This window comes from Lutra lutra, chromosome 8, assembly GCF_902655055.1.
Source record: "Lutra lutra chromosome 8, mLutLut1.2, whole genome shotgun sequence".
NCBI lineage: Eukaryota > Metazoa > Chordata > Mammalia > Carnivora > Mustelidae > Lutra > Lutra lutra.
In genome coordinates, this window is record NC_062285.1 from 27,563,301 (window position 1) to 27,589,223 (window position 25,923).

The 25,923-nt window shown below is 44.0% G+C and overlaps 1 protein-coding gene across 3 annotated transcripts in view; it reads left to right on the forward strand.

Annotated features, from left to right (window-relative positions):
* Positions 1-10,526, forward strand: part of UPF2 (UPF2 regulator of nonsense mediated mRNA decay) — a 115,507-nt gene extending 104,981 nt beyond the window's left edge. For 2 of the 3 annotated variants that reach the window (XM_047740860.1, XM_047740861.1), the window contains 3 exons: positions 1,647-1,788; positions 3,157-3,277; positions 9,239-10,526. In XM_047740860.1, the coding sequence (XP_047596816.1) occupies positions 1,647-1,788; positions 3,157-3,277; positions 9,239-9,248 (273 nt within the window). In that variant the 3' untranslated portion in view covers positions 9,249-10,526. Of the gene's footprint in view, positions 1-1,646; positions 1,789-3,156; positions 3,282-9,238 lie in introns of those variants that run through there. The other variant, XM_047740863.1, reaches the window with a different exon arrangement.
* The last annotated feature ends 15,397 nt before the right edge of the window (positions 10,527-25,923 follow it).

The following is a 25,923-nucleotide window of genomic DNA, read 5'->3' on the forward strand; positions in this document are numbered from 1 at the left end:
CAAACATTTGTAAATGTGTTTGTAATAATCCAAAATAGGAAGCCCAGGTGCTGTCAACAAGTAAAGCAGATTGCAGTATGTTCATATAAAGAAGTACTGCTCTTCGATAAAAAGGAACAAACTATTCATGCACGCAGCAACATGGATGCATCTCAGAATCATTGTGGGAATTTTGAGGCTGGACAAAATGAAATACATGTTGTATGATTCAACTTACATAAAATTTTAGAAAGTTCAAACTAATCAGTAGTGACAGAAATAGTAATTGCCTGGGGTTGGGGTAGAGGAAAAGATGGGTTACAGAGGGACAGAGGAGTCTTTGGAGGTAATGGACATGCTCATTATCTTGATTGCAGTGAGGTTTTCTTGATTGAATGTGTATGTGTTTTTTTCTTTAAAAGATGGTTTTGAACTCATAAAATAGAAAGGGGTAGTTTCAGAAAGTCTGTCTTTGACCACTAAGAGCACATTAAGTCAAACTAATCTCATTGGGGAGAATGGGTAAAGTCTGCTAAGCTGGTAGCCAAATGGACTACCTTAAATATATTTGTATTTTGAAATAGGAGATACTTGGTTATCTACTGTGATAAAAATGAAATGCAGTTAGTTGGGTTTGTAGATGTTTCATACCCCCACTTAATATTTTTTACCTTAGTGTATCTGGCCTGGTGCATTTAGTGTTCTGGGTATTATATTTTAAGAGGAATGTTAACTGACTAAAGTGCATCATATAAAAGTGAGTATCAAGAGAGGACATCTGAGATAATATGAAGAACCAGATTGTCTGATCAGATTCACATGAGTCAGACTTAAACAGTGTTAAGCTTTACTAATTCAAGGATATAAGCATTCAAAATGGCATAGACCCACCAGAGAGAGGATCCTGAGCACAGGTCTTGATGTCCTTTCTTTCCTCATCAGGCATGCCATTGATCCAGAGTATTTGAGAAGTTCTCTTAACTGAGGTGTGCACATTATCCCCAGCAGAGAGAATTTCCTTTTTGTGTTCAGATAGTTATGTAACTTACTCAACGATTTCCGGGGAGCTCTTAAACTCATAGCTTCTGTCTAGGTTTGTATATGTTGCACAATCCTAACTAGAGACATCCTGCTAAAAACAAAAGCATTTCATAGATAGATCTTACAGGGTAGTTTCTTAACTCTTCCTGTATTCTATCTTTAGAAGTAAGAAGGTGTGTCAATACTAAAGATCGCGTAGATTTGTTTGTGGTATGGTCGGGGAGGCCAGAACTGGTTCCAGAGGATAGAAATAAAAAGGATGCAGGTTACAGCTTGCATAAAAAGCCTTTTTGACAATTACCCATACATAATAAGGTCTTTTTGATGGAAGTTGATACCCTGTTGCTAATTGAGTGTTTCTAAACAATGTAGGCAAGAGGAGCTTCTACTCTTCTTGAGATTGAACTTGATAGTCTTCCACTTCCTAGCCAACCTGAGTGGGTTTGTCTCTAGAAGATTAAGACTATTAATCTGTTTTATGTTCTTGGATGATACTGTCTTTATTAGACTTAGAGGAAAGACATTATTTTTTCTAAATTTTTAAAATTCTACTTAGCATTTTATTTGAAATTGTTTTTCTTCGATTTTCTCAAGCCATTTGTTATTTCTTTGTTATTTTTTCTCAGTTTAAGATCCTTAATGTACCGATGTCTTCCCAACTTGCTGCAAATCACTGGAACCAGCAACAGGCAGAACAAGAAGAAAGGATGAGAATGAAAAAGCTCACTTTAGATATCAATGAGCGGCAAGAGCAAGAAGATTATCAAGGTAAATAATCCTTTATAAGACAGAAGTGGAAAAGTTTTATGCTTTTTGGGTTTTTAAAATATAGAATATCAGGGTTTTTTACACTCTCCTCCTTTTCATGTCATCTTTGTAAATATTAAACTTAAGAAATTGCTTTTGGGGCGCCTGGGTGGCTCAGTGGGTTAAGCCTCTGCCTTCGGCTTGGGTCGTGATCCCAGGGTCCTGGGATCGAGACCCACATAGGCTTCTCTGCTCCGCGGGAAGCCTGCTTCCTCCTCTCTCTCTGCCTGCCTCTCTGCCTACTTGTGATCTCTCTCTGTCAAATAAATAAATAAAATCTAAAAAAAAAAAAAAAAAAAGAAAAAAGAAATTGCTTTTATATTCCATTCTGTCTTCACTTACTTGCAAAATAACAATGTCATTTTCATCATATTCTGCCAGCTCCATAATTCAGGTTAGATTCTGTACTCTTTTAGAGCTATGTTTGCATAATTGCCTCATGTTGCCAGTCATCTGTGAACAATTAATTCATTACATATTTATAATCTCATTTGTCTGGGAATCCTATCTCGAGGACCCCATGCTTCTTCGGATTTGAAGGTATACTCAAATTAAGATTCTAGTTTTGTGCAGATGTACCCAACACTCTTCAACTAACTGGAACCTCATGTATAGAATCCACGAACCTCATTAGCTAACCTCTTGGCATTTCTCTGGCACCCAGATTTTAGAGCCATAACATGACTGTTTATTATATAGCACTGTATTGACAGACTGCTTTCTGTGCAAGAGAGATTGTTAAGTAAATAAATACTTGGTTTTCTATCTTCGAATCGTTCTAGAATCTCTTCTGGTAGATACCCAACATTTTTAACAGTCAGTAGTAATGGCTAACATTCAGCAGAAGTGCCTACTAGGGGCTGGGCACTGACTTCTGTACTTTTACAAAGCACATAAGCCTCACCACAATTCCAAGAGATAAGTGCTTATTATTACCTGCATTGACATTTAGGGAAATGAACCGGAAGTCTCATAGCTAGTGAGTACCAGAGCTGGGATTTGAACCAGTAAATTGTCTGACTCCAGATGCTATGTTTGTAGCTATTGAACTAGACTGCTTCTCATACTGTTTTACCGCCTCACACTTATGTAGTGGCCAGATTGACAGTACGGGGAATCTTGGATAGTAAATGCTTAAAGAGTGTGTCGCCTCTCTTGGTGTGCTCTTTCAGAACTTCTTAATCATTGTAGTCTATGTGATGGTTATTTTTCTTTAATCACCTACCTGACAGAGCTAAAAAACTTGATGTCCTAGGGTTTTATTTGCTTCATGGAGGGGAGTGCATTTACCACAGTTAACCACTTTTTCTGTTTTGCTCCTATGTACAGAAATGCTGCAGTCTCTTGCCCAGCGCCCAGCTCCAGCAAACACCAATCGGGAGCGGCGGCCTCGTTACCAACATCCAAAGGGAGCACCTAATGCGGATCTAATCTTTAAGACTGGTGGGAGGTAAGATGGTCTCTCTTTTTTTTCCTCCTTTAGTTACTTGTTTTTCATGATGTCTGTATGAATAAATTAGATAGTTTTGGATTATACTTAATGATAGAGGCCTAATTTTTAGCAACATAGAAAAGTCTTTGAGTTGTAGATATTTGAGAAAAGAAAACATTTATGAAATAATTACAGTTTTTTTATTTTTTAATTTCAGCCACATTGATCTTGGCTTTCACTCTGTGAGTGGACTTTTTTGGATTCTTTAATTTTCACTTCTGCATTCACAGAGATGACTAGTTATAGATGAGTTTGAGAGAAATCACACTTTTCTATTAGGATTTCAGGCCAGTGTTGGATAATATTTGCAAAAACTCAAAACCTATTTCCTAGACTTTTAAGCCTGCAGGTTGAGTTTGTTTTGAGGTATTTGTTTGTTTTTAATTATAGAATGTCCTGCCGGGATCCATGCCAGTTCTGCTTAAACTTGAGTTGCTTAAAGTGAAATAATTATAATTATGTAAGGAATTTCACATAGAAGATTGCCAATAAGACCTTATTCATCTTCTTTTAAGGGAGAAAATTACTTTAAGTTTTTCCGGGATCTGATCTAAGGACCCATACCATTAACTCAATATTCTGTCTTGTGGTCAGGTTATAATCAAAGATAACATTGGCCATGCTGCTCTTACTGATCTCCTTCAGGGTATTGGTGTTTTAGCCTAAGGACAGACAGTAGGCCCAGGATGTCACCTTGCTGTTGGTGGCAGGCAAGGTGGGTATGGGAGGGAGTGTGCTAGGGATAGGGAGCAGAATAGTTCATTACTGTGACAGGAGTGCTGGGGAAGTATAAGTCTCTGTCTTGTACGCACTCTGTGTTTGTGTGTACCTGGTAACATTTCTCTTTGACCTATATGCTGAGACAGCTCTAGTCAGATTATGGGTTAACACATTGGTTTGTCATGACAGTTTAGGGGTCTGTTTTTTAACATCTAGTGAGTGTAATGTTTTTAGAAATCCAAGCTAGGACTGATGTACAAATCCATCTAATGAGGCGCAAGATATTAGGTTATTTTTAATTATCCAAGCTTCATTAAAGTCCTTTAGTAAAACCTTTTATTGCCACTAAAACGTAGAAGCTAGGTAGTTTTTTTTTTTTTTAAGATTTTATTTATTTATTTGACAGAGAGAGATCACAGTAGGCAAAGAGGCAGGCAGAGAGAAAGAGGAGGAAGCAGGCTCGCTGCTGAGCAGGGAGCCCGATTCCGGGCTCGATCCCAGGACCCCGGGATCATGACCTGAGCCGAAGGCAGAGGCTTAACCCACTGAGCCACCCAGGCGCCCCGAAGCTAGGTAGTTTTAACAAGCCACGAAAATTTTCGTTTTCTGCGTTTTACATTTTCTTACAGAGCTTTGAATATATATCAGTGTTTTTGATACTGCCTTTTTCTCTTGTCTCCTGGTTGGCAAACAGATCTATTAGAATATTTTTATCTTGATGTTTTCCACCAACTTCACCTTACGTATTATAGCTTCACATCTCTGAATGGCATGATTTCTATTAATACCTAATCCCTTCTTGAATCACGTAATGCAAATATAGTGCATTTTCCTAGTTTTTCCCAATTTTTAAATGTTTGGATGGATTTAAGAATTGGTAACTATGACATTTGATACATATTTGATACTTGCGGTACGATTTACCCCCCTTAGCTTTCACTCGATCCGCACTTACCATGGGCTCAGTCCTACACTATGGCAAATTAAGAAGTACAAAAAGACAAAGTCTTTATGCTCAAGCTTATAGTCCAGTGGGAAAACTAAGTATAGGTATTTGAAAGAGCTGATTTTGTCCAAGTCATATAATTATTTAAACAGTCATTGAAAGTTTATTAAGTACCAGGCATTTCTTAAGCAATAGGAAAAAAAATAGGAAAACATGTAAATTTATATATGCTGATGTGTAATAGATGAACACAAAGGTATGCCTTTTAGCTACCAGTTATTCAGTTGTTTATCAGAATTCTCTTTGTTAACTTGTGTTTTTTTCCCTCCTTCCAGCCCCTAGTTAACTAAACTTGGAAGGATTGGCCATGTGCTCTTTCTTCCTCACCTCTCACTGGTCTGGCTGACTGTAGTCTACTGCCCCCTCACCCCAGCCCCCAGCCACCTCCCAGTGTTTCATTCTGTTTCTTTCAGGCTGCCTCAGCAGCACTCAGCACGTGGGCCCTCTTTTTTTTGACATACTCTCTTCCCTGGGCTTATGTAGCTGTCCAGTCTTCTGGTCTTTCTTTTCCCTCCTTGACTGCTTCTTCCTGTCTCCTGATTCCTTTTGGGCTTGCTTCTGCCTGGAGACGCTCATGTCACTCAGGGTCACTCCTAGACCCTCCTCTCTTATCCCCATACTCTCCGTGGGAGGTGTCCTTCCCTCCTGTGACAAAGTTTCCATCTATAGCTGTGGCTCAGGTCACATGTTTTAGTTTCTGACTGTATGTCTACCTGTCTTCTAAACAACCACCTAGGAGATGTGTCTCTTGCCCTCAGGTCTGTCTCCTCTGTTTTCTGGCTCAGCGAGCAGAGGCACTGCTGGGCCACTTGTCCACACTAGAAAAGGAGGTTTAAGTTTGGACTATTCTCCATATCTAATTAATTAACAGTTCCTTTGATTCTACTATTGAATACCTCTCATACTTGCCTATTTTATTCTACCTCTGCTGCAGACACCCTAGATCAGGCTGCTATCACTTCTTCTTCTTCCCTTTTTTTTTTTTTTTAAAGATTTATTTATTTATTTGACAGACATCACAGGAAGGCAGAGAGGCAGGCAGAGAGGCAGGGGGGAAGCAGGCTCCCCGCCGAGCAGAGAGCCCGATGCGGGACTCGATCCCAGGACACTGAGATCATGACCTGAGCTGAAGGCAGAGGCTTAATCCTCTGAGCCACCCAGGCACCCTGGCTGCTGTCACTTCTTAATGGATTGCTGCCAGCAGCCCCCTGATTACTTCTCAGTCTCCAATATCAACCCCTTCTAATTCATTCTCTTTGCTGTACTCACTTTGTTCTTTCTCAATTTGCCCATCTGCTGTCTGAGTAGGTGAACTCTTCTACTTAAAACCTTTAGTGGCTCCTCATGGCTTGTAGGATAAAGTCCAAACTCCTAAACTTAGTAACCAAGGCCCTGCATTATTGGGGGAGGGGGGTGGCGTTTGTACTTACCTTATTGACTTTATCTCTTTCTCTTCCTCTACTCCCAACCAAGCTGGCCTTTTAAGTCCTTCTAGTTATGTTTTCTGTTTGGAACTTTCTCGTGTTTTCGTCTGGAAATCTCCTGTTCTTCCTTCACATCTTACTTGATAGTCTCAAGTCTGACGTAAGTAGGTGCATATATGCTGCCCTGTATTTCCACAGACTTTGTCCTGTGTAATCACCTACTAACTTGTCTTTATATTCCCCGTGAGACTGAAGATTGAGGACAGAAGTGAAGCCTTATCTTGTTTTCTGTTATAAATCCTCCATGGCTCTTGGGCCTAGCACATAGTAGATGCTCAGTTAATATTTGTTGAATGGACAGAGAAATGTTGAAAAATCTGTATTTAGTAATTTAATAAACTTTTTCCCTAAGCTCTGTCCCCTAGCTCTTTTCTCATTTCCTGATTTTGTGAAAGTCCAATTCTTGAGCTACCGTCTCTTCCTGTTTCAAAATCTCTTCTTAAAGTCATAACTTAATAAAAAATGCTAACTTATCCATCATTCTTAAAAATGGCTTTCCGTAAAATATTACGGTGGTCTTATAATACAGGCATGAGTGAGCATGGGAGAAGAACAAGCAGTCATGCAAACATAAGTTTTTGACCAAATGTTCTTTGCCATTTTTTAAAACAAATTTTAAGTGAAGAAATGTAGTCATTTGAAGGAACATAACTGGTGGGGTGGAGTCTCCTGGTGGTTTGGCACCTCTTTATTTATTTTCTATTTTTAACACTGGGCCAGACAGTAGAAAGATGTGTATCTAGAGCAGTGGTTCATCAGATCCCTTAGGAAGAATGTGCTGTGAGATGAATTCCTAAACAGAGGAGGGGGAAGAAAACTTGAGTCAGGTCTGAGAAACTGTTTTCAACTTGTCTCTTAACTTGGCTACCATTTATTTTAAAAAAAAATTAGTTATTAATATTGTCCATGTTATATGGCAGATAAGGAGAAATTCATTTGGACACTGGTTATTAAAGCAGATTTTGATAGGTTCCCAGGCATTAATTATAATGATTTAAAATTTTTCTAATCACAAGTGATCCTTAAAATAGGCTTGAATTAAAATTGCAGCCCTTCTCACTGGGCAGTGATACCCTAACAAAGGATAGGCATTTGCTTATAATGCATTAAAATTGTAATAACATTCTAGTAAAACAGTTAACCAGTGCAGAAAAGGTTGTTTTCCACTCTGCCAGTGTTGAAAATACTGTGAAACTTCACATCTTTGGCAAGTATTAGTGCTGATACAGTTTCTGTGCTAAAATTCATATGAATTAAACCAGTGCTCCTTAAACTTTAAAATACATATACATATAATTATATATATATGGTTTTATTTTTTGTTTTTTGTGTTTTTTGGGTTTTTTTTAGAGAGAGTACCCACACGAGCAGGGGTGGGGTTGGGAGAGAGAATCCCAAGTGGGCTCCACATCCAGCATGGAGCCCAGTGCAGGGCTGGTTTCACGGCTCTGAGATCCTGACCTGAGCCAAAATCAAAAGTCAGTCACTCTGCCAACTGAGCCACCCAGGTGCCCCTAAGTATGTATTTTAATTTTCATGACTTTTATTAAACTGCTAGTTTTCACTCATTTCTAACATCTCTCAGGTGATGTCAAAGCTGCTGAAATACAAATGACACTTCAAGTAGAGTGTTATACTTTAGGACTTCTTTTAATCCATCTTAAGGAGATGTGCTTGGGCTCAGGTCATGATCTCAGGGCCTTGGGATCGAGCCCTGCATCGGGCTCTCTGCTCAGCAGGGAGCCTGCTTCTCTTCCTCCCTCTCTGCCTGCCTCTCTGCCTACTTGATGTCTCTCTGTCAAATAAAGTCTTAAAAAAAAAAAGACTGGACATTTTTTTCCCATCATTTATTGTATTTATTTAAAATATTCTATTTTAGACCATTTGACTTGACTTTAGGAGAGACACTCTCTCAGGGAATACTTGTGTTACTGACCTTGTTCCATTCAGTTCAGTCCAGTTACAGATATATCGAGCTGAAGATACACTTCGCCATATTCGCATCTTATTCTTTGAAATCTGTTTCTTGCTCGTATAAGCTTCTCTTGTGAGCAGTGAACTGTTAGTGCTGCCGGAGGACGCAGCACCCGCTGGGTGATGGTGGCCAACTCCTCGTCTTGGTGCCAGGTGTCTGCAGGCTTGCCTCCTCCTGACACCTGTGAGGGGGAGTCTGTTCAGGGTCCTCCCTCGGCTCCCACAGCACTGCCGATCCCTGCACCTCCATCTTCACCTGGCATTCCCCCTCTGAATGATCTGTATCCAAATTTCCCCTCCTTAGGAAGTCACACTGGATTACGGGCCTGTCCTACTCCAGTGTGGCCTCATCTTAACTAATTACATCTGCACTGACCCTTTGCAGATCAGGTTGCATCCTGAGGTCCTGGCATTAGACTTCAACATGCGGATTTGGGGGGTGGGGTGGACACAGTTCAACTATTATACAAACCCTAGGCACTCAGCACCTTAGAAGGTAGTTACAGGCAAGATTCCAGGACCACCTGTCTGATCTCTGTCAGAATTGCTTGTTTTAGTGCCCCTCTGCTCCTGTTGTTTCTTTGTCCAGTAGGAGTTTGTGTGCTCTTTGAGAAGCACCGATTTGCCTGGGACACCTCAGGAAACAGCAGTTGGTGGTGTTGAGGGGGCCTTTTCTTGCCAGAAGTTTGCCCTCAGTGCTAGTTCTTTTTAACGTTGCCCTGTTTGTGCCTCCAGGAGACGTTGATCCAGCAGCACGTGTCATTTCATTAGGTCCTGTATCTGATGTTGTGGATAGTGGAGTCCTCCAGCAATTGAATGAGAGCAGTGGACACATCTCAGCATGTCGGTCTAGAGAGTTGCGAATCCAAACCTGGGACAGGCTGGGGCCGTGAGGCGGGAACAGCAGCCTCTGCCAACACCGGAACAAGCCGAAGCTTCCAGATAAGGCGTAAAGGCCTTTTGTAATGGAAATCACGTGAGGGTTACTCTTCTCTTGTGAATGGCGGTCAAGAAATGAGATGGTTAACTTGACTACAGAGCAGTTACACCAAGAAGAGCGTCAACGAGATGACTGAACCAGAGAAGAAACGGTTGTGATGGTAATGGTATGGGGGAAATGAACTTGAGTTTTAAATTTGATTTGAGTTACAGTGTCTCTGAATTGAATATCCCATGTTGGAAGAAGATACATTTGGGGGCTCCAGGACTGCAGTAGAAAAGTATAGAGCAAGCAGTAAAACCTTCTAGTAAAAACTTACATGCAGGACAACAAAATGATGAGAGATAACCAAATACCAGATAATCCACCAGGAAGGCTTTTGTTTAGGAATTTGTTTCAAGAGGAACAAGGGATGAGGGAGAAAAATCAGTTTTATCCATCAGAGTCAGTAATACAAAATTGCCTACTAGGGTAAAAGAAAAATGTGAAGACTTCTACTACACAAAGAGCAGGAGTTCAGATGGCTTAGAGGAATCTGACACCAGCCCAAGAACAGGGAGAGTTGAGCCCATTGTAAGTATCATAGAAAACAAACAGCGTACCAATCAGCATGTCACAGAAAATGGATGAAGGACAACAAGGAAAGGGGATCAGAAGATTTTGTTGACCTTCATGGGTTTACAGCCTCTGTCTTTAAAGAAAGTATGGAAACAGTAGAGCTTTTATTTTGCGTTTGTTTTTGTTTTGTTTTGTTTTGTTTTCCCCCCCACTAAATAGAAATGAGGGTTCTTAGTCTGTTTCTGGCAATCTGTTAATTTATTAGGATAGTTGTCTTTCGTTTGCTTTCCGATAGGCATAGTAAATTTAGTTAAAGAGCACATCTGTATGCTACAACTTGATTACATCTTTTTTTTTCTAGCTATTTTGCATTTTTTTCTTTTACCATGTTTCAGTTTCTGCATGTAGAATTAAATAAGAACAAAACTTGTAAAGTTGTAACATTTCACATGGAAATGCTGCCCGATCTTCACCAGCTTCAGAAATCTGACCTTTGCCGATGCTGCAATAAAGTGTTGTAATTTAGATTTGCCATGGTTGTGTTTTATTTGGTTTGGGTTTCGGAAATTTTATTAAATGGGTAGATCTTTGTCTTCAGAGGTCATCCTTGTCCTTTCTGAAATAGTCTCAGAGATGGTTTCTTGGGCATATCTGTGATAGTGCTACTCTCCCGCTAGCATTCTGGGTTTGCGTGGTTTTCCTGGGCGCCTGAGTTACCTCACCTGAGGGTCTGTACACAGATTAGCCAGCCCATGGAGACCAGTAGAATAAGCATTTTTAGAATGGGGTTAAAGCTGGTTAGGTGGAAAAGGTTGACATGGTCTGGCCTAGCGTGAGGCAGCATTTCTGCTTTTACCCATGTATGTGCAACAGGATTGACAGACGCCTCTGTGCAACTCAGAAAGGAACCACTCTTTTCAGTTTCTTTCCAGGTGTTCATTTCAAGGCAGCCTTACACAATCCAGAAGACATGATTGTGATCGCTATTTCTAAAATGCATCTGAGGGTCATTAGAATTTGAAAAGAAACAAGCTTTTAATTAAAAAAGGAAGTTTCAAAACTCTGCTTAATTCTATTAATCACATTTTTCCCACCCTCACTGCTATCTTTGTCGTGGTTTGGTATGCTATTACTTGTGCTCCTACGTTAGGGAGAATGGTTTACAATTGTTATTATTTTTACATTCTTTCTGAGTTTTAAATTGTTAGAGGAAGCCAGAGATAATTCAGATGTATATCATACACAAGGCAAAGAATATCTGAAAATCAGCTGTGATAATTCACCTTCAGTCTTTCATCTGGAAAGAATAAGGTCACTAGCAGGTGTCCCATGTTTTGGGAACTGTAAAGAGAGTGAACCAAATAAGGTGGAGTGCAACATTGGTACTTGACTCAGCTTACTGGAACAAAGATAGATTACTGGTGACCAAAAGATCAGTGCTATGTAAGATAGGTTATGTGTTAACCATCAATAAGCTTACGTCTATTAAAAAGGGGGGAGAGCCTCCTGACTTTTGGGAAACATTGTGGTTCTCATAACTTTGTCAGTCTTCGGGGCCTCTTTTTCGTCTTACGGTCCATTAACGGTAAGCAGATGTTAACAAATCTGATACGAGGCTTTGAGCCCTTGATTTCTTTTGGGAACTAATGAGCCAAAAAGGCCTCTGGGCAGCCTAAAGTTCCCTCCTCAGATGAGTCCCTGGGGTTCGCTGTGGGAGTCGCCCATACCTCGAATGCTCTCTGTAGAGTCATCACCAACATGCCCATGTAAACCTCAGCCAAAAAGAAGGAAGAAGGAAGGACAGTGGTAGCACACACCTGGAAGAGTGGAGAAGGAGCAAGACCAGAAAGCTAACAACCACATGAGCAAGACACAGACACAGAAAAGATAACGTGGTGCAGAGCTGGGCCCCGTGGGGTGGTGGTAGTCAAGGAGTGTGTGGGATGTTAGTACTGGAAGAAATAGTCTACAGATGGTAAATCGTTCTGGAAAGTGTGGCCATTTTACCTCACTTAATGCGATGAGGTCAGTCATTGGTGATACCAGAATTTTTTTGAGCAGAACTTTTATAGGAAGGAAATGGGTCCAGAGTGGTGAGGCCAGTAACAAAGAGAGGTAAAACTCAGATGTCCTAATAATCTCCCACTGTAGTATATAATATCTTGATAATACTCATCATGGAAAACCTGACATTTAAAAAAAATACAAAAACCTCATAAAAGTCAGAGGTGAAACATTTTGTGCTTCCTTCTGAAATGGTTTTAAGGTTTTTTACATTTATGGATGACCTTCCAGCTATCCAGAAGCCCAGTGTGCTATGTTGTCACAAATGAAAGATACCCAATTTGAATTTGCTTAAACCCACGGGAGACTAAGGATCCTAATGTTTGAAGCCAACACGGGAGTATTATTGGGCTTTGGAAGTAACGAAATGCAGTCCAGATTCACACTGTGCTTTCTGCTCCTCCACTTTGTTCTTCCTCAACTGTCCCAAGTCTCCTCAGGCTGCCTTCACAGAGTACCACAGACTGGGCAGTTTAAACAGCATTTCTCACAGTTGTGAAAGTTGGAAGCCCAGGGTCAAGGCGCTAGCGTGGTCAGGTTCTGGTGAGGCCTCTCTCCCTAGCTTGCAGCTGGTGGCCTTCTCACGGTGTCCTCACTCTTCGTCCCTCTCTGCATCCTCCACTTCTTCCTCTTGTAAGGACACCACTCCTATCACATTAGGGCCCCACCTGAGGACCTCATTTAACCTTAGGTACCTCCTTTAGAGGCCCCTTCCAGGTTACAGTTGCCCTGGGGATTGGGAGTTCAACCTAAGAAATTTGGGGGACAAGATTCAGTTCATAGCATTCACTGTAAACTTGGCTGCCAACATCTGAGTCTTCTCTGTCTAGCTACAGAGATGACCTGATGGTCTGCGGCCACATCTGCATGTTACTCAACTGCAGGCCGTGTTTGGCACAGGTGTCTGACCTTGGGCTAGTGAGCTATGCTCAAGGGGAGGGCCCTGCAGTACCATAGCTGTCCTTGCAGGGGCCTTATCAATTATCCAGGGAAGGGCCAATTCCTGTACTTGCTTTTCCAAAATTGGGTTTCTCTCAGATTTTATTTATTTATTTTAAGACTTTATTTATTTATTTGACACAGAGAGATCACAAGCAGGCAGAGATGCAGGCAGAGAGAGGAGGAAGCAGGCTCCCCGCTGAGCAGAAAGCCTGATGTGGGGCTCAATCCCAGGACCCTGGGATCATGACCCGAGCCGAAGGCAGAGGCTTAACCCAATGAGCCACCCAGGCGCCCTCTCTCAGATTTTAAATGTGAAGTTTCCCACACTGCTATCTCTCAAGTTTTTTTTTTTTTTTTAAAGATTTTATTTATTTATTTGACAGAGAGAAATTACAAGTAAGCAGAGAGGCAGGCAGAGAGAGAGGAGGAAGCAGGCTCCCTGCTGAGCAGAAAGCCCGATGTGGGGCTCGAACCCAGGACCTGGGATCATGACCTGAGCCGAAGGCAGCGGCTTAACCCACTGAGCCACCCAGGCGCCCCTCAAGTTTGGTTTTTAAAGAACCCAAGTGTTTTTCTCTATAAAACCTCTTGTTATAGCATCCCTTTTACTTTGTGTGGCTGCATCGAGGTGTAGCTGTCCACCTTGCCATCTGATGCTTGTCCTTATTCTTGTTTCGGATGAAAATAAAATGAAGGTGGGATCCATTTAAAACAAATTTTAAAATACCTAACATCCTATAGTAAAATCACATTTTTTACATTTATTGAAAAAGTTTTTTTCTCTTTAACCTTTGGAAATCCGAAGGACACTCAGCTACCTGCTATCTCAATAGATAAGCTTTCTGGAGGAATAGCTTAGAAAATTGTTGGATTATTACTCAAATGTTTGTTTCCTTAGAAGTCATTCTAATTTTCTAGTTTTTGAGGAAAGTATTTCAAATTCTGTAGAGTGTGTATGTGTGTGTACAAATACTCCTATTTTTATGTCATTCTGGTTCTATGAACTGTTTGCTTTGTGATCTAAGAGGTAAACTTTTTGTAATCTAAGAGCTGGGTTTAATGTGTCTCCCCACCAAGAGCTGTGTGCCCCTGTATACACTTGCCATTAGGGGGTACTTGGGTCTGGAACATATTATCAGTAACACCCAAAGGCAAGAAATGCCTGCTATGTTCAGAGGGGCAGTGAAGGCACCAGGCTGACCCCTGATCGCTCAGTCATTAGTTGTAGATTGAGCACCATCTCCGACACTTCCTTCCTATACGACCTTAGGTAGTTACTAACCTCTAGACCTTGGTTTTCTCATCTGTAAAATGGGGCAACTTTTTAGGGTTGAATGAGGAAATAATGGGATAATGGACATGAGGGTCTTAACATAGTGGCTACTGTGTAGTTAGTGCTCAGTAAAGGTTAACTAGTAGGAGTGGTGGCAGTAGTCGTAATAACTGCGGCTTCTATGTGCCACATGCAGTGTCAGTTGCAAAGTTGACTGACACACTCTTAGTGCTCGAAGAACTCCTAAATCCTTTAGGTGTTCAGACAGTAAATATGAAGTTCAGACATGGGTGGCTAAAATCACACGCATGACCTCCAACAAACTATATACATTATCACCCACAAACAGATGTCTCCCAAAAGCAGTGGGAATGCCACCCTTCAAGTAACTCCGGCCTGGACTAAGCCCTCTTTCCTTGCCAAGTAGAAAAATAACGTCCCATCTCCCCAGAGAATACTGGCCATGTAAATTCAGTCATAAACCTTTTACTTTCTCATTGATTTTCTTCCCTATCTCTAACTTCCTCAATAGCAGAGGGTTGCTGGTTGACTTGACTATTAAGGAAAACTACGTGGTGGTCCTACTTAATATGACTTCAAAAGTAGGGTAGCTTCTGAGTCCTCCTAACATTCCTGAACAAGATAGAACTGGCTGTTGGGTCAGGCCATGCCCAGTGTTGTCCCAAAGTATATTGTGGATGGGGTCAGACCGACCAAATGCCCTGGTGCTCTTTGGAAGAGATGGGTTCCTTGAAACTCCACAGGCTGGTGATGTCTTCCAGCAGGCAGGATGGGCCAGGAAAATACTTGAGAGTCATGTTGAAATGCAGGTGGTGTTTTTGCTGGGCTTCTTTGAGAGGGTGTTTACAAAGAATGAGAAGTGAAGGGGACAAAACAGGAAGCAGCTTTGAAATGATAAAGCGGAGTTGTTCCTTGGTTTAACCAGTTTGACTCCCTGCTGATGTGTGTAGCACTAGGCCATGTGGGGCTTGGCCTTCGAGCCAGTGAGTCCACGCTTGCTACGACTTCTGTGTGCACAGGGGCCATTGATGAAGCCTTGAGAAGATGAGGAATTGTAAGGAATGGCCCAAATGCTTCAGAAATGTATAACCTTGATCAAAGCTGCACTCAGAATGTGTACCCTTCCACATCAATGCAGGACCAACTACCGCACGGCCCCCCTTCCATAACCCTGGTGTGGCAGAGGGATGCTGGACAGCGCCAGCTGGAATTCCGGTCCTGCCCCTTGTTGGGTAAGTGTCATAACCTAAGCCTCATTTAACTCATTGGGACAATGAGAAATGATGAATTTTCCAAGTTGGTTTTGAAAATTGAATATAAAGTGTTTAATCAACACTTGGTATGTGCTAGGCAGGGGTGACGGGGACGCACAAGGCAAAATCCCACTTCTACAGAGCTTACAGTCTAGGAGGGAGAGACGTAATAAAAAATTAAAAAAAAAAAAGGGTCAGAGAAGCCTCGAGGGATGGCTCCTGTGGTGTGTCTCTCAGGCCTCCTTGGCTGAAGGCCTTGTTCCAGGAGTGCTGCTGGCTGGCGGCCTTCACTCCTTCTAGAACTGCTGGCCTATAGGTGTTGTTAGGCGTGCCCTGGGGCTGTCCACACATGGAGACTGGTCAGTGCAGGAGTATGAAGGCCCGGCCACCCTCAGCCTGGGTCAGGATAACTCCAGGGCCTTTCCAACGGCAGAGCTCCCCATGGGAGTGTTGTTGGGCTTGTGTCCCAGCTGACTTGCCCTTCTACCCATACATTCTGCTCACACTTCCACAGAGGTTGATCCCAAGAGTCCTTCCTGAAAAACATCTGTCTCTGAACTCCTCCTCAGAGTCTGTTTTCCTGAGACTACACTGTAATGCAGGTACTGTGCTGACTAGGGCACTGTGGTCAGCCGGCTCCTTGAGACTGGGCCCGTAGAGAAGGGGTGCTCCCTGCAAGGAAAGTGGGCTCAGCCAAGATGTGAATGACAAGGACCAGCCCTTGGAGATGAGGGACACACATTCCACAGGAGACTGGAGAAAAAGCAAAAAGCGTGGCACATAGAGGGACTCAGGGAAAAGCCAACAGGAGGCAGGGCCCATACCGGAGAGGATTTTAAAGCCAGAGTGAGAAATTTGGATTTCCTTCTAGGTGTGACAACATTGATTTGATCTGATTTTCATGGGTCACTCACTGCTGAGTTGAGCTTAAGAGACTTGTAAGGCAGGAGCCCAGAGGAGAGGATGAGAGACAATGGGGGTGATGGTGGCAAGAAGGATCAGATTTCAGACCTATTTCCTGAGGGCCAGCTGGTGGGTTCCATGGAGGAGGGTGGGGGAAAGAACCTGAGCAGTTGGGTGGTGGGGTGCTGCAAGAGACAGTGTCCAGGGGGTGTCATTCCTGGGAAAGGGAGCTACATGGAGGCTCCTGCTTCCTCTGCTCGACTGGTCTGCAGGGCCTGGCCCCACACCTTGTGTTTTCGCAGGCTACCAGTGAAAATGGCTACTTCAAATGGACCTGGTTTCTGGAGACTTCCTAGTGTGTGGGTAGGTGGGCAAAGGTCTTGACCAGAGAGCTGAGATCACGTAGCCCTGGAAAAGGGAAAGGAGGCACCAGGGGCCTCTTCTCCAGAACTGCTCCACATAAAACTTTAAGAGCTCAGGCTCTCCTTGTCCTCTGGGACCTGTGGGCCCCGGCGCTGGGCCTGATGCTTGGTGAGTGAGGGAAGGCTCCCTGCAGGGCTGTGCAAACCTGTGAGAACAGGGCTGACTGCAAACTGATCTCTGGCTCTCTGTTCTGTGTGACCTGGATTTTCCTTTCCTTTTAATTTGACTTTTGTTTGTTTGCTTTGCATTGTCTCTGAGCGACTCAGGAGACATAACAGGCAGCCGGGCTGGCGGTGTCGTTGCACACCTGGGTCGGGCCAGAGGTCCTCCTGCCATAGCCTGCAGGTGTCCCTCTCTGAGGCCAGTGCTCAGCAGCAAAGCCCTGGGCTTCCGAAAGGTTCGGGCACCAGGCAAACCACACCTACCTGGAGCCTTTGTCCTCTCCCTCCCCCTCCCTTGCCCACTGCAGTAGGAACCAGGGGAAGGTTCCATTGGACTGGCAGGCACGGTCCTCATGGGAGAAAGGCTTCTGCTTGCTCAGAGCCTGTCAGGAGAGAGGTAGAAGGTGAAAAAGAAGATCTGTGGCTGAAGTGTTTAGGTTTCTAGTGCCAGTCCTGTGTGATTCTGCCCCCTCCCTAGTCAACCAGTGTTTCTGCCCTTTCAGTTCCTGCTGGCTCCAGCTGGAGAACAAATGTGGAGATCAAATGCACGAGAGGCGGTCAACCCCCTTGCTTTACTGGGGACAAAACCTAAAATATGCACAGAATCCCTAAGTCCATTTGACTTTTTAAACTTTTTAGCTGGAAATAATCATAAACCCTGGAGAGATTGCAAAAAACAGTACAGGGTCCTGCAAACACTTCATCCAGCGGTGGCTTCTTAGATGACAATAGTATGGTATCAAAACCAGGAAACAGACATTAGGTAAATACTGATAGACTACATACTGTGCAGTTCTCACTGGTTTTTATATACGCGTTCATATAGGTGGTTCTGTACAATGTGATTCCATGTATAGATTCATGTAACCCCTCCACAATCAAGACACAGTTCCATCGCCACAAAGGAACTCATGAGTTAGCCCTTGTCGCTGGGTAGAGTAGAGTTTGAAGGCCCAACATCTGCCATCCCTTGTGTCCGAGGGCAGGAGAAGACGGATGTCCCAGGATGAGCAAGGAGAGCACATTTGCCCTTCCTCCACTTGCTGTTCTATTCAGGCTCTCAGTGAATTGGTTGATGCACACTGACATTGGGAAGGGCCATAGTCTTTACTCAGTTGTCCGATTCAATGGCTAATGTCTTCCAGAGACACTCTTCTACACAGATCCAGAAATAATGTTTGCTGGTGATCTGGGCATCTCTAAGCCCAGTCAAGTTGACACATACAATTAACCATCATGCCTAGAAACTACTAATCTGGCTTCATCTCTATCGTTTTGCCATTTTGAAAATGTTATGTACACTGTGGACCTATGTTTCCCTAGAAATCCATCCAAGTTGGTGCATGTGTCAATAGTTTATTTCTTTTTTATTGCTGAGCAGTATCCTGTTGTGTAGGTGTACCAGAGTTTCTCTAACGATTTACCCACTGAGGGACATTTAGACTATTCCCATTTGGGGACTGTTCTAGATAAAACTGCTATGAATATTTGTGTACAAGTTCTTTTTCTGCTATGGCAAAATATTTTCACAAAGTTTACCATTTTAACCACTTTTAAGTGTACAGCTTCCTATATGTTGAGGTTTTTGTGTGAATCTAAGTTTTCATTTCTCTGATTTAGATGTCCGAGAATGCACTTGCTGGATCCTGTGGTAAATGCATATTTGAGTTCTTAAGAAATGAGTGATGGTACCAGGAATGTATGAGAGCTCGAGTTTCTCCATGTCATTGCCAGCATCTGAGCTCAACCACTGTTCTTTATTTTAGCTACTATTATAGGTATGGAGTGCTATCACCTTAGTTCTAATTTGTACTTCCCCAGAAGCTAATGATGTTAAATATCTTTCTATGTGTCCATTTGCTAATCATTTCTCTTCTTTGGTGAAATGTCTATTCATGCCTTTGGCCTTTCTAATTTGATTATAGGCAGGCTTGCATTGGTGTTTTTACTGCATTTGTGTATTTGAGTTTTGAGAATTTTTTCTATAGATTCTGGATACCAAGCCCAATACATAGTTTTCAAATATTTTTCCCAAACTGTAGCTTGTCTTTCATCTTCCTAATGGAGTTTTCTTGTCAGCAAAAGTTTTTAATTTTGATGAAGTTCAACTTACTTTTTTCCCCCCATAAATTATTTCATGCCCAAGAACTCCAATCTTTGCCCAGCCCTAGTTCTCAAAGATTTTCTGCCACCCTTCCCTCCTAAAATAGCTTTATCGTTTTTACATTTTACATTTAAGTCTGTAATCCATTTTGAGTTTATTTTGGTGTAAGATGTGAGATTTAGGGCAAGGATTTTTTTGCTTAAGGATGTTCTGTTACATGTTACAATGAAGAGGCCATCATTCTTCCATTGGATTGCTTTTGCATCTTTGTCAGAAAAAAACAAAAACAAAACAAAAAGCAACCACAGAACATTCTGTGTGGGTCTGTTTTGGTTTCTTTTCTTTGTTCCTTTGATCTCTGTATCTCTCCCTCTGTGAATACCACACTGTCCCGATTATGATAGCTCTGTAGTAAGCTTCCATATCAGGTAGAATGGTTCCTCCCATTTGATTTTTTTTGTCAAGATTGTTTTAGATCATCTAGTTCCTTTGTCTTTCCATACAAATGTTAGAATAAGCTTGTCTATGTCTATAAAATATTTTGCCGAGATTTTGATAAGAATTGCATAATGATTTTTTAGCTATTGTGAAGGAATTATTTTCTTAACTTCATTTTCAGATTGTTCATTGCTCATATCTAAATGCAGTCAATTTTTTTTTTTTTACATTGGTCTTGTATCTTGTGACATTTTCTGACCCTTTAATTAGCTCTAGTGGTTGTTTTGTGAATTCCTTAGGATTTTCATCATACAGGATTATGTCATTCTGCGAAAACAATTTTACTTGTTGCTTTCCAATCTGAGTGTGTTTTATTTCCCTCTGTTACCTGATTGTGTTGGCTAGAATCTCCAGTACCATAGTCGGTAGAAATGTTGGCTGTGGGCATCCTTGCCTTGCTCTTGATTTTAGAAGGAAGTATTCTATTTTTCCCATGCTGTCTAACACAGAGAAAACCATGTACTGACTAAGAACTAGCCTCTTGACAAAGGGGGTGGGTGGGTTGGGCAAGAGCATCCGGAAAAGATTCCCAAGATGAGTTGGGAGGATGAGCTCACCGAGGTCAGGAAGTCTGTGAGTTTGTCCTGACTTTCTGAAGCTGGTTGGACTCAGGACCTTCTGAAGAGGTTGGACTCAGGACCACCAATGCTATGTCAGGCTTCACTGTGCTTCCCTAACAAGGTAAATCTCTCCCTCATGCCATACTCATGGAGGAGACAGCCAGAGAGCCTCCAGAGGGGCCTGTGCCACCACAGGGGACAGTCTCATTTCCCATCACTCCAGGGGATGGAGCAGAGTTGGGGCTGGGGGGGCAAACTGAGATGCTCCCCACTGTTGCAGGGAAGAAAGCGAGAAGCCAGTCCATGGAACTCTTGTCTTGGGGGTGTTACCAACAATGGTTGGTTCACCCATGAACCTTCTTCCTGTAGTAGGAAACTGACTATTTGTTCCTTCCTCCAGTAATCCCTGCCCTTACTGAACACATTTGTCCAGCACCGACTAGAGACAAGGCATCTTTTGAGACATAGCATGGGGTGAAATAGATTAATAAGGTTGTTATTCACCAGACATTTGTCATTTACAACAGAGACATGAGTCTCAAACACACCTCAGGAGCAATGTGAGCTCTGACAAGGGAAGCATGAAACAACTGTTGTGGTCATTCTGAGAAAGCAAACGACATGTCTGTGTGTTTGTGTGTGTGTGTGTGTAGAGGGGTAGGTTAGGGTAGGTGGGAGCAGGGGAGTTCCATGTAGAAAGGTACAGGTGAGGCCTTTAAAGATACACAGGATTTTGACAGATAACTGGCAGGAGCGTGGAGTAGATCATCAAATACTCACATGGGTGTGACCCACTTGAGATCTTGTTAAAATGCAGATTCTAATTTGGTAGGGCTTGAAGAGGGCTTGAGAGTTCTGAGAAGCTCCCAGGGGAAGCTGATGCTGCAGGTCAGAGGGTGGCTCTGAGTAGCAAGGGTGCAGAGAACATCTGCTATGATTCGGCTAGATTCTCTCTAGTGGGAGAGAAGGACAGAAGAACTGGACAAATAGGAAGGGCTAGATTCTAGCCTGAGGAGTTTACACTGTGTTTAGCAGGCAGTACACAACCTCTGAAGGTATTTGGGTCATGAAGAGAGCCAATTCAGACATTAGGAAGATTGGCCTCTCACTCAACAGAGAGACAGAGCCGGGCAACTAGAGGCAAAGTGATTTTTCTATTCATCTATCACCCAACCTTTCAGCCGCCCATCCATCCACTCACCCACTCAGCCACCCATTCACCCATCCATCCACATGCCCACTTACCCATCTATCTTCTGTCTGCCATCCACTTACATTTTTTAGATGCCTGTTATGCTCTAGGCCCTGGGGGAGGATGAAGAAGACCCAGGCTTTCCTCCCACAGATCCCAGAGTCTAGTGTGATTAATGAACCCATATTATGTGTGCATGTTCCATGTGAGCACAGAAGGGGGTGAACCAGGGGCTTCCTGAAGAAAGGGACTCTTGACAACTTTCAAAGAGCAGTGGGAGATACTTCAATAAAGAAGAGTCCAACTAGAGGGCACTGCCTGGGCCAAAGCCAGCCACAACAGTGTGATGCATGTGGGTTGCTGCTGGACATTTGGGTTGACAAGGGCTCAAGGGGTATAGTTGGGTCCCTGGTCACAAACAGGAGGAACACACTCGCATGTGCACACACACACACAGTCTCTTCTCTCTCCTCTTTCTGGTCCTTTCTGCCTTCAGCTCCTTGCAGGCTCTGGGTCAAGGGCCTTTTGCCAGTGAAGAGAATGGGGTAGTGTGTGGTGGACCAGTGAAGGATCTCTATCTGAAAGAATTCTGCAGAAGCAGACATTCCCTGCCAGAGAGGGTATCAGAAACAGATCCCCTGCTAAGAATATTTGGAGAGCCTGTGGGTCGCTGGTTTTCCACCAGGGTTCAGGCCATCTTAATGTCTCTCAAAGGTGAGAGTGGCAGCAGACCTGGCTTAGGTCTCATTCCAACCAAACTCTGCAGCACAGAAGAGCAGATCCACTTAGAGACCCAGGATGACAGAGGGAGAAGAGCCTGCCATGGGCTGCCATGACCAAGTCCCAGGGACATTTAGTTCTCACAGCTCTGGAAGTTGAAGTCCAGATCAAGGTATCAGCAGGGCTGGGCCCTGGGGAGGGCTCTCTCCTTGGCTTGCAGAAGGCCACCTTCTTGCTGTGTTCTCACATGGCCTTTCCTCTGTCATTTACAGGAGAGGGAGTTGGGAAGGAGGGAGAGAGGGAAGGAGCATGCATGCTCTCTGGTCTCTTTTCTTATAAGAACTCCACCCCTATTGGGTTAGGGCTCCACCCTTACACCCTCATTTAACCTTAATTAGAAACCCTTAGAGCCCTATCTCCATTTTTGAAAATTTAAATTCAATTAATTAACATAGAGTGTATTATTAGTTTCAGAGGTAGAGTTTAGTGATTCATCGGTTGTATGTAATACCCATTACATCATTACATCACCTGCCCTCTTAATGTCCATCACCCACTTACTCCATCCCTCCACCTCCCTTCCCTCCAGCAACCCTCAGTTTATTTCCTATGATTAAGAAAGAGTCTCTTCTGGTTTGTCTTCCTCTCTGATTTCATCTTGTTTTATTTTTTCCTCTCTTCCCCAAGATTCTCTGTTTTGTTTCTTAAATTCCACATGTAAGTGAAATCATTTGATAATTATATTTCTCTGATTGACTTATTTCACTTGGCATAACACCCTCTAGTTCCATCCATGTCGTTGCAAATGGTTAGAGCCCCTTTCTTCAAATGCAGTCCCATTGAGAGTTAGGACCTCAACATATGAATTTGGGAGGGGATGTAATTCAGTCCATAGCAGCGCCTAAGAGACTGTCTAGTCCAGCCCCCTTATTTCCTGATGAGGAAATTGAAGCTCAGAGAGGTTGAGCAGTTTGCTGAAGGTCACACAGCTAGCTACCTTTGCATCCAGAATCGGAAGCTGGGTCTGACGTCTCCTAGACACGTGGCAGAAAGAACAGTGCCTTCTGGCTGATGTGGCTGCGTGTGGCGAGGCCTGCCATAGGCACCTTCACCAGCAATTCTTTGTTTACGTGAGAGACAAGAGCAGAAGGGAGCAGGCCCACCCCGAAACCTAAAGGGTTTAGTTCAGACCTCAGGAAGACTTCCTGTTTGAAAAAGTTGAGTCACCGCCAAGTATGTCCAATGGCAATTATTTTTTTTTTCCTTTCCTTCTCAGAAAATGGCAGAAAGTTTGGCAAAGGGCTGGGGTACAGACTTCACAACTGTGAAGATCCTTCTAGACTTAGGTTTCTACACTGAATAGGGAATAATTCCATTGAAACTTCCTGAATCCAGAAGTCTTGCCAGCAGGAAATAGTCCCTGAAAAAATTTCCCCAGGCAAACCTTTGGCCCAGCAGCCTGACCTTGGGGGGTGGGGGGGAAGGGACCAGGCCTCTGTGGGGCTGTTTACCTTGGTTAGGCAATGCAGATAAGTCTCCCTGTTTGCGTTTGCAGATGGGGGCCAATGTTTGGGTGGGCAAGGTCAGGTCAGAGCAGGCAGGAGAAGCTGTGGGCAGCTGGCTCCCAGGGTGGCGGGTGGGGGCGCTGTAGGGGCTGGGGGTGGGGAGGCCAGGCAGCTGCAGCCCAGCTGAGAGGCCTCTGCTCCCCTGCAGGTATCCCTCTGTGCTCTGCTGAACTTCTTCTGTTGTGACGGCCTTAACCCTGAGGTTGCTTCTCTCTCTCTCCTTTGTCTCTGTCTCTCTCCCCACCACACACCCTTGGTAGCAAAATTCTGCACTGACCCAGGCCCAAAAGGCTTTTTTTTTTTTTTTTTAAATGATGTTTCCATTGAAACATGAATTTTTGCAATCCCTTAAAGACCCACAAATGCCATCTTCAGGAAAATAGGAACATTCTGAGATCTGCCCAGTTGGGTCATATGAGCCATTGGCGTTCTGAGCAGAATCACTCACATTGGCAGTGGGTGAGCATGGTCTTTGGAGAGACTGCATGAGAGCGCAAGAGTGAATCAGTCTGTTCTTACCACAGCCTGATTGTGACCTGTGCTCAGTGTTTTCTGGCTCACTGTAATGAAGCCATTGCCCCCTCTTCAGAAGACTAGGAAAGAAAGGAAGAGGCAGGAAGGACATCTCTGGGTGGCTGCCAGCTGCTGAGGTCCCCACCTACCCTCGAGCCTGGGAGGCATCCTCTCCTTATAAAGAGATTCCGAAAGACTATACAGAACACAGATCCCGTTTCTCGGACCCCACCTTTGGGCTAGGACAAAGTCACGCTCTATGGGATCTGTGGGACCCCATGCCCAGCCCCTCTCCACAACTGTGCTGGATGCTTCCATCACCAGGCTGAAGGAGGAAAGGCCCAGCCGGCAGTTTGCTCCATGTCTTACGTGCCCCCCTGCCTTGGTGGGCATGTGGAGGTGTGTGGGCAAAAGAGGGAGGCAGAATGTCCAGGGGCCACAGGACCCAGATTTGGTTCAATCCTGATTTCAAACACTTGGCCCCACTCTCCCTAGAGGTGGCTCTGGGGGAGACTGGTGATTTGGGAAATGTGGTCAGTGGGCACATAGCCTTCATTCCAGTGTTTGGTTTACTAAAAAAATGAGTGCATTTAAGACTCAATGGCCTCTGCCAAGGAAGACAAGATTTCCTGCTGATGTGGCAGAATCTGTTTCTGTTCTTAGCACTCGCCTTGTTGACCTGGGGTCAGCGTGAGTCTTTAGGTCCGTCGTTGCCCGCCCCTGCGAGTGTGGGTGTGAGCTGCCGCCTCTAGATCCTGTCCCGTGTGTGACTGAGATCTCAGGGCTGCAGGGGTGGAGAACATCACCTCCTCTGATGAGCTCTTGAGTGCCCTTGACCAACATCCTACCCAGCTGACAGGATATTTGGACGGTGCCCCTGACCCAGCCGCTTGAGCTCAGATGTGGGGATGCGGCCTCACCAGCCTGTTGTATCCCCTGGAGCGATCTCATCCCACACACAGGACTCTGGGTGGGGTAGGGCAGCTGGCGTCAGACAACTGGTGTGGTGCCCAGTCTCTTTGGTCACTTGCTGGTCCTGTGGCCTTGGAGCTTGGTCTCTCTAACCTTCAGCTTCCTCATCCTTCAGTAGAAGTTAAAAGGGAAGCTCCTTCACGGGTTCGTCATGAGGAGGCATCCTGGCAATCCACATAGAGCCCTTAGCATGGACAGAAACACACATGGCCTGTGTGGCCCCCAGGGGCTGTCCATCATGAGCGCTTCCAGTTGAGGGGGGTCAGGACTGAGTCCGAGATGTCTGCTGTAGGAGAACAGCGAGCCAGGGGTCATTTGAATGTGAGAGAGTCCACGGGGCTTCATCAAACTGAGTGCTGGACACTTGGCTTTGAAACAGCCTTACCTCAGATGGGCTTTTTTGGCCCTAATTTACAAACTCAGCTTAAATATGTGAACTCCATGCCGACCCCCTTGAGCACACCGAGGCCCAGGGGCATTCGTAAGACCTGACAGGTCTAAAGTCATCCTAAGCTGAGAGGGCTCCTGGGCCCCAGTGACTCACTGGACAGGCTGCAGTAACCCAGACGAGTCAGACTCAAAACCCTTCCCAAGACCCCTGAGGAAAGGGTATGCGGCTGGCTGCCAGTAGTGAAGACATTCCAGCAAACCGTCCTCTGGGTTCTGGGGATGGGGTGGGGGTTGGGGGAAGCATGATGTCATTTCTGGCCTGGCCTGTTAATCACCTTCAGGTGGGCCTGGCTATGCCGTTCGGGGCT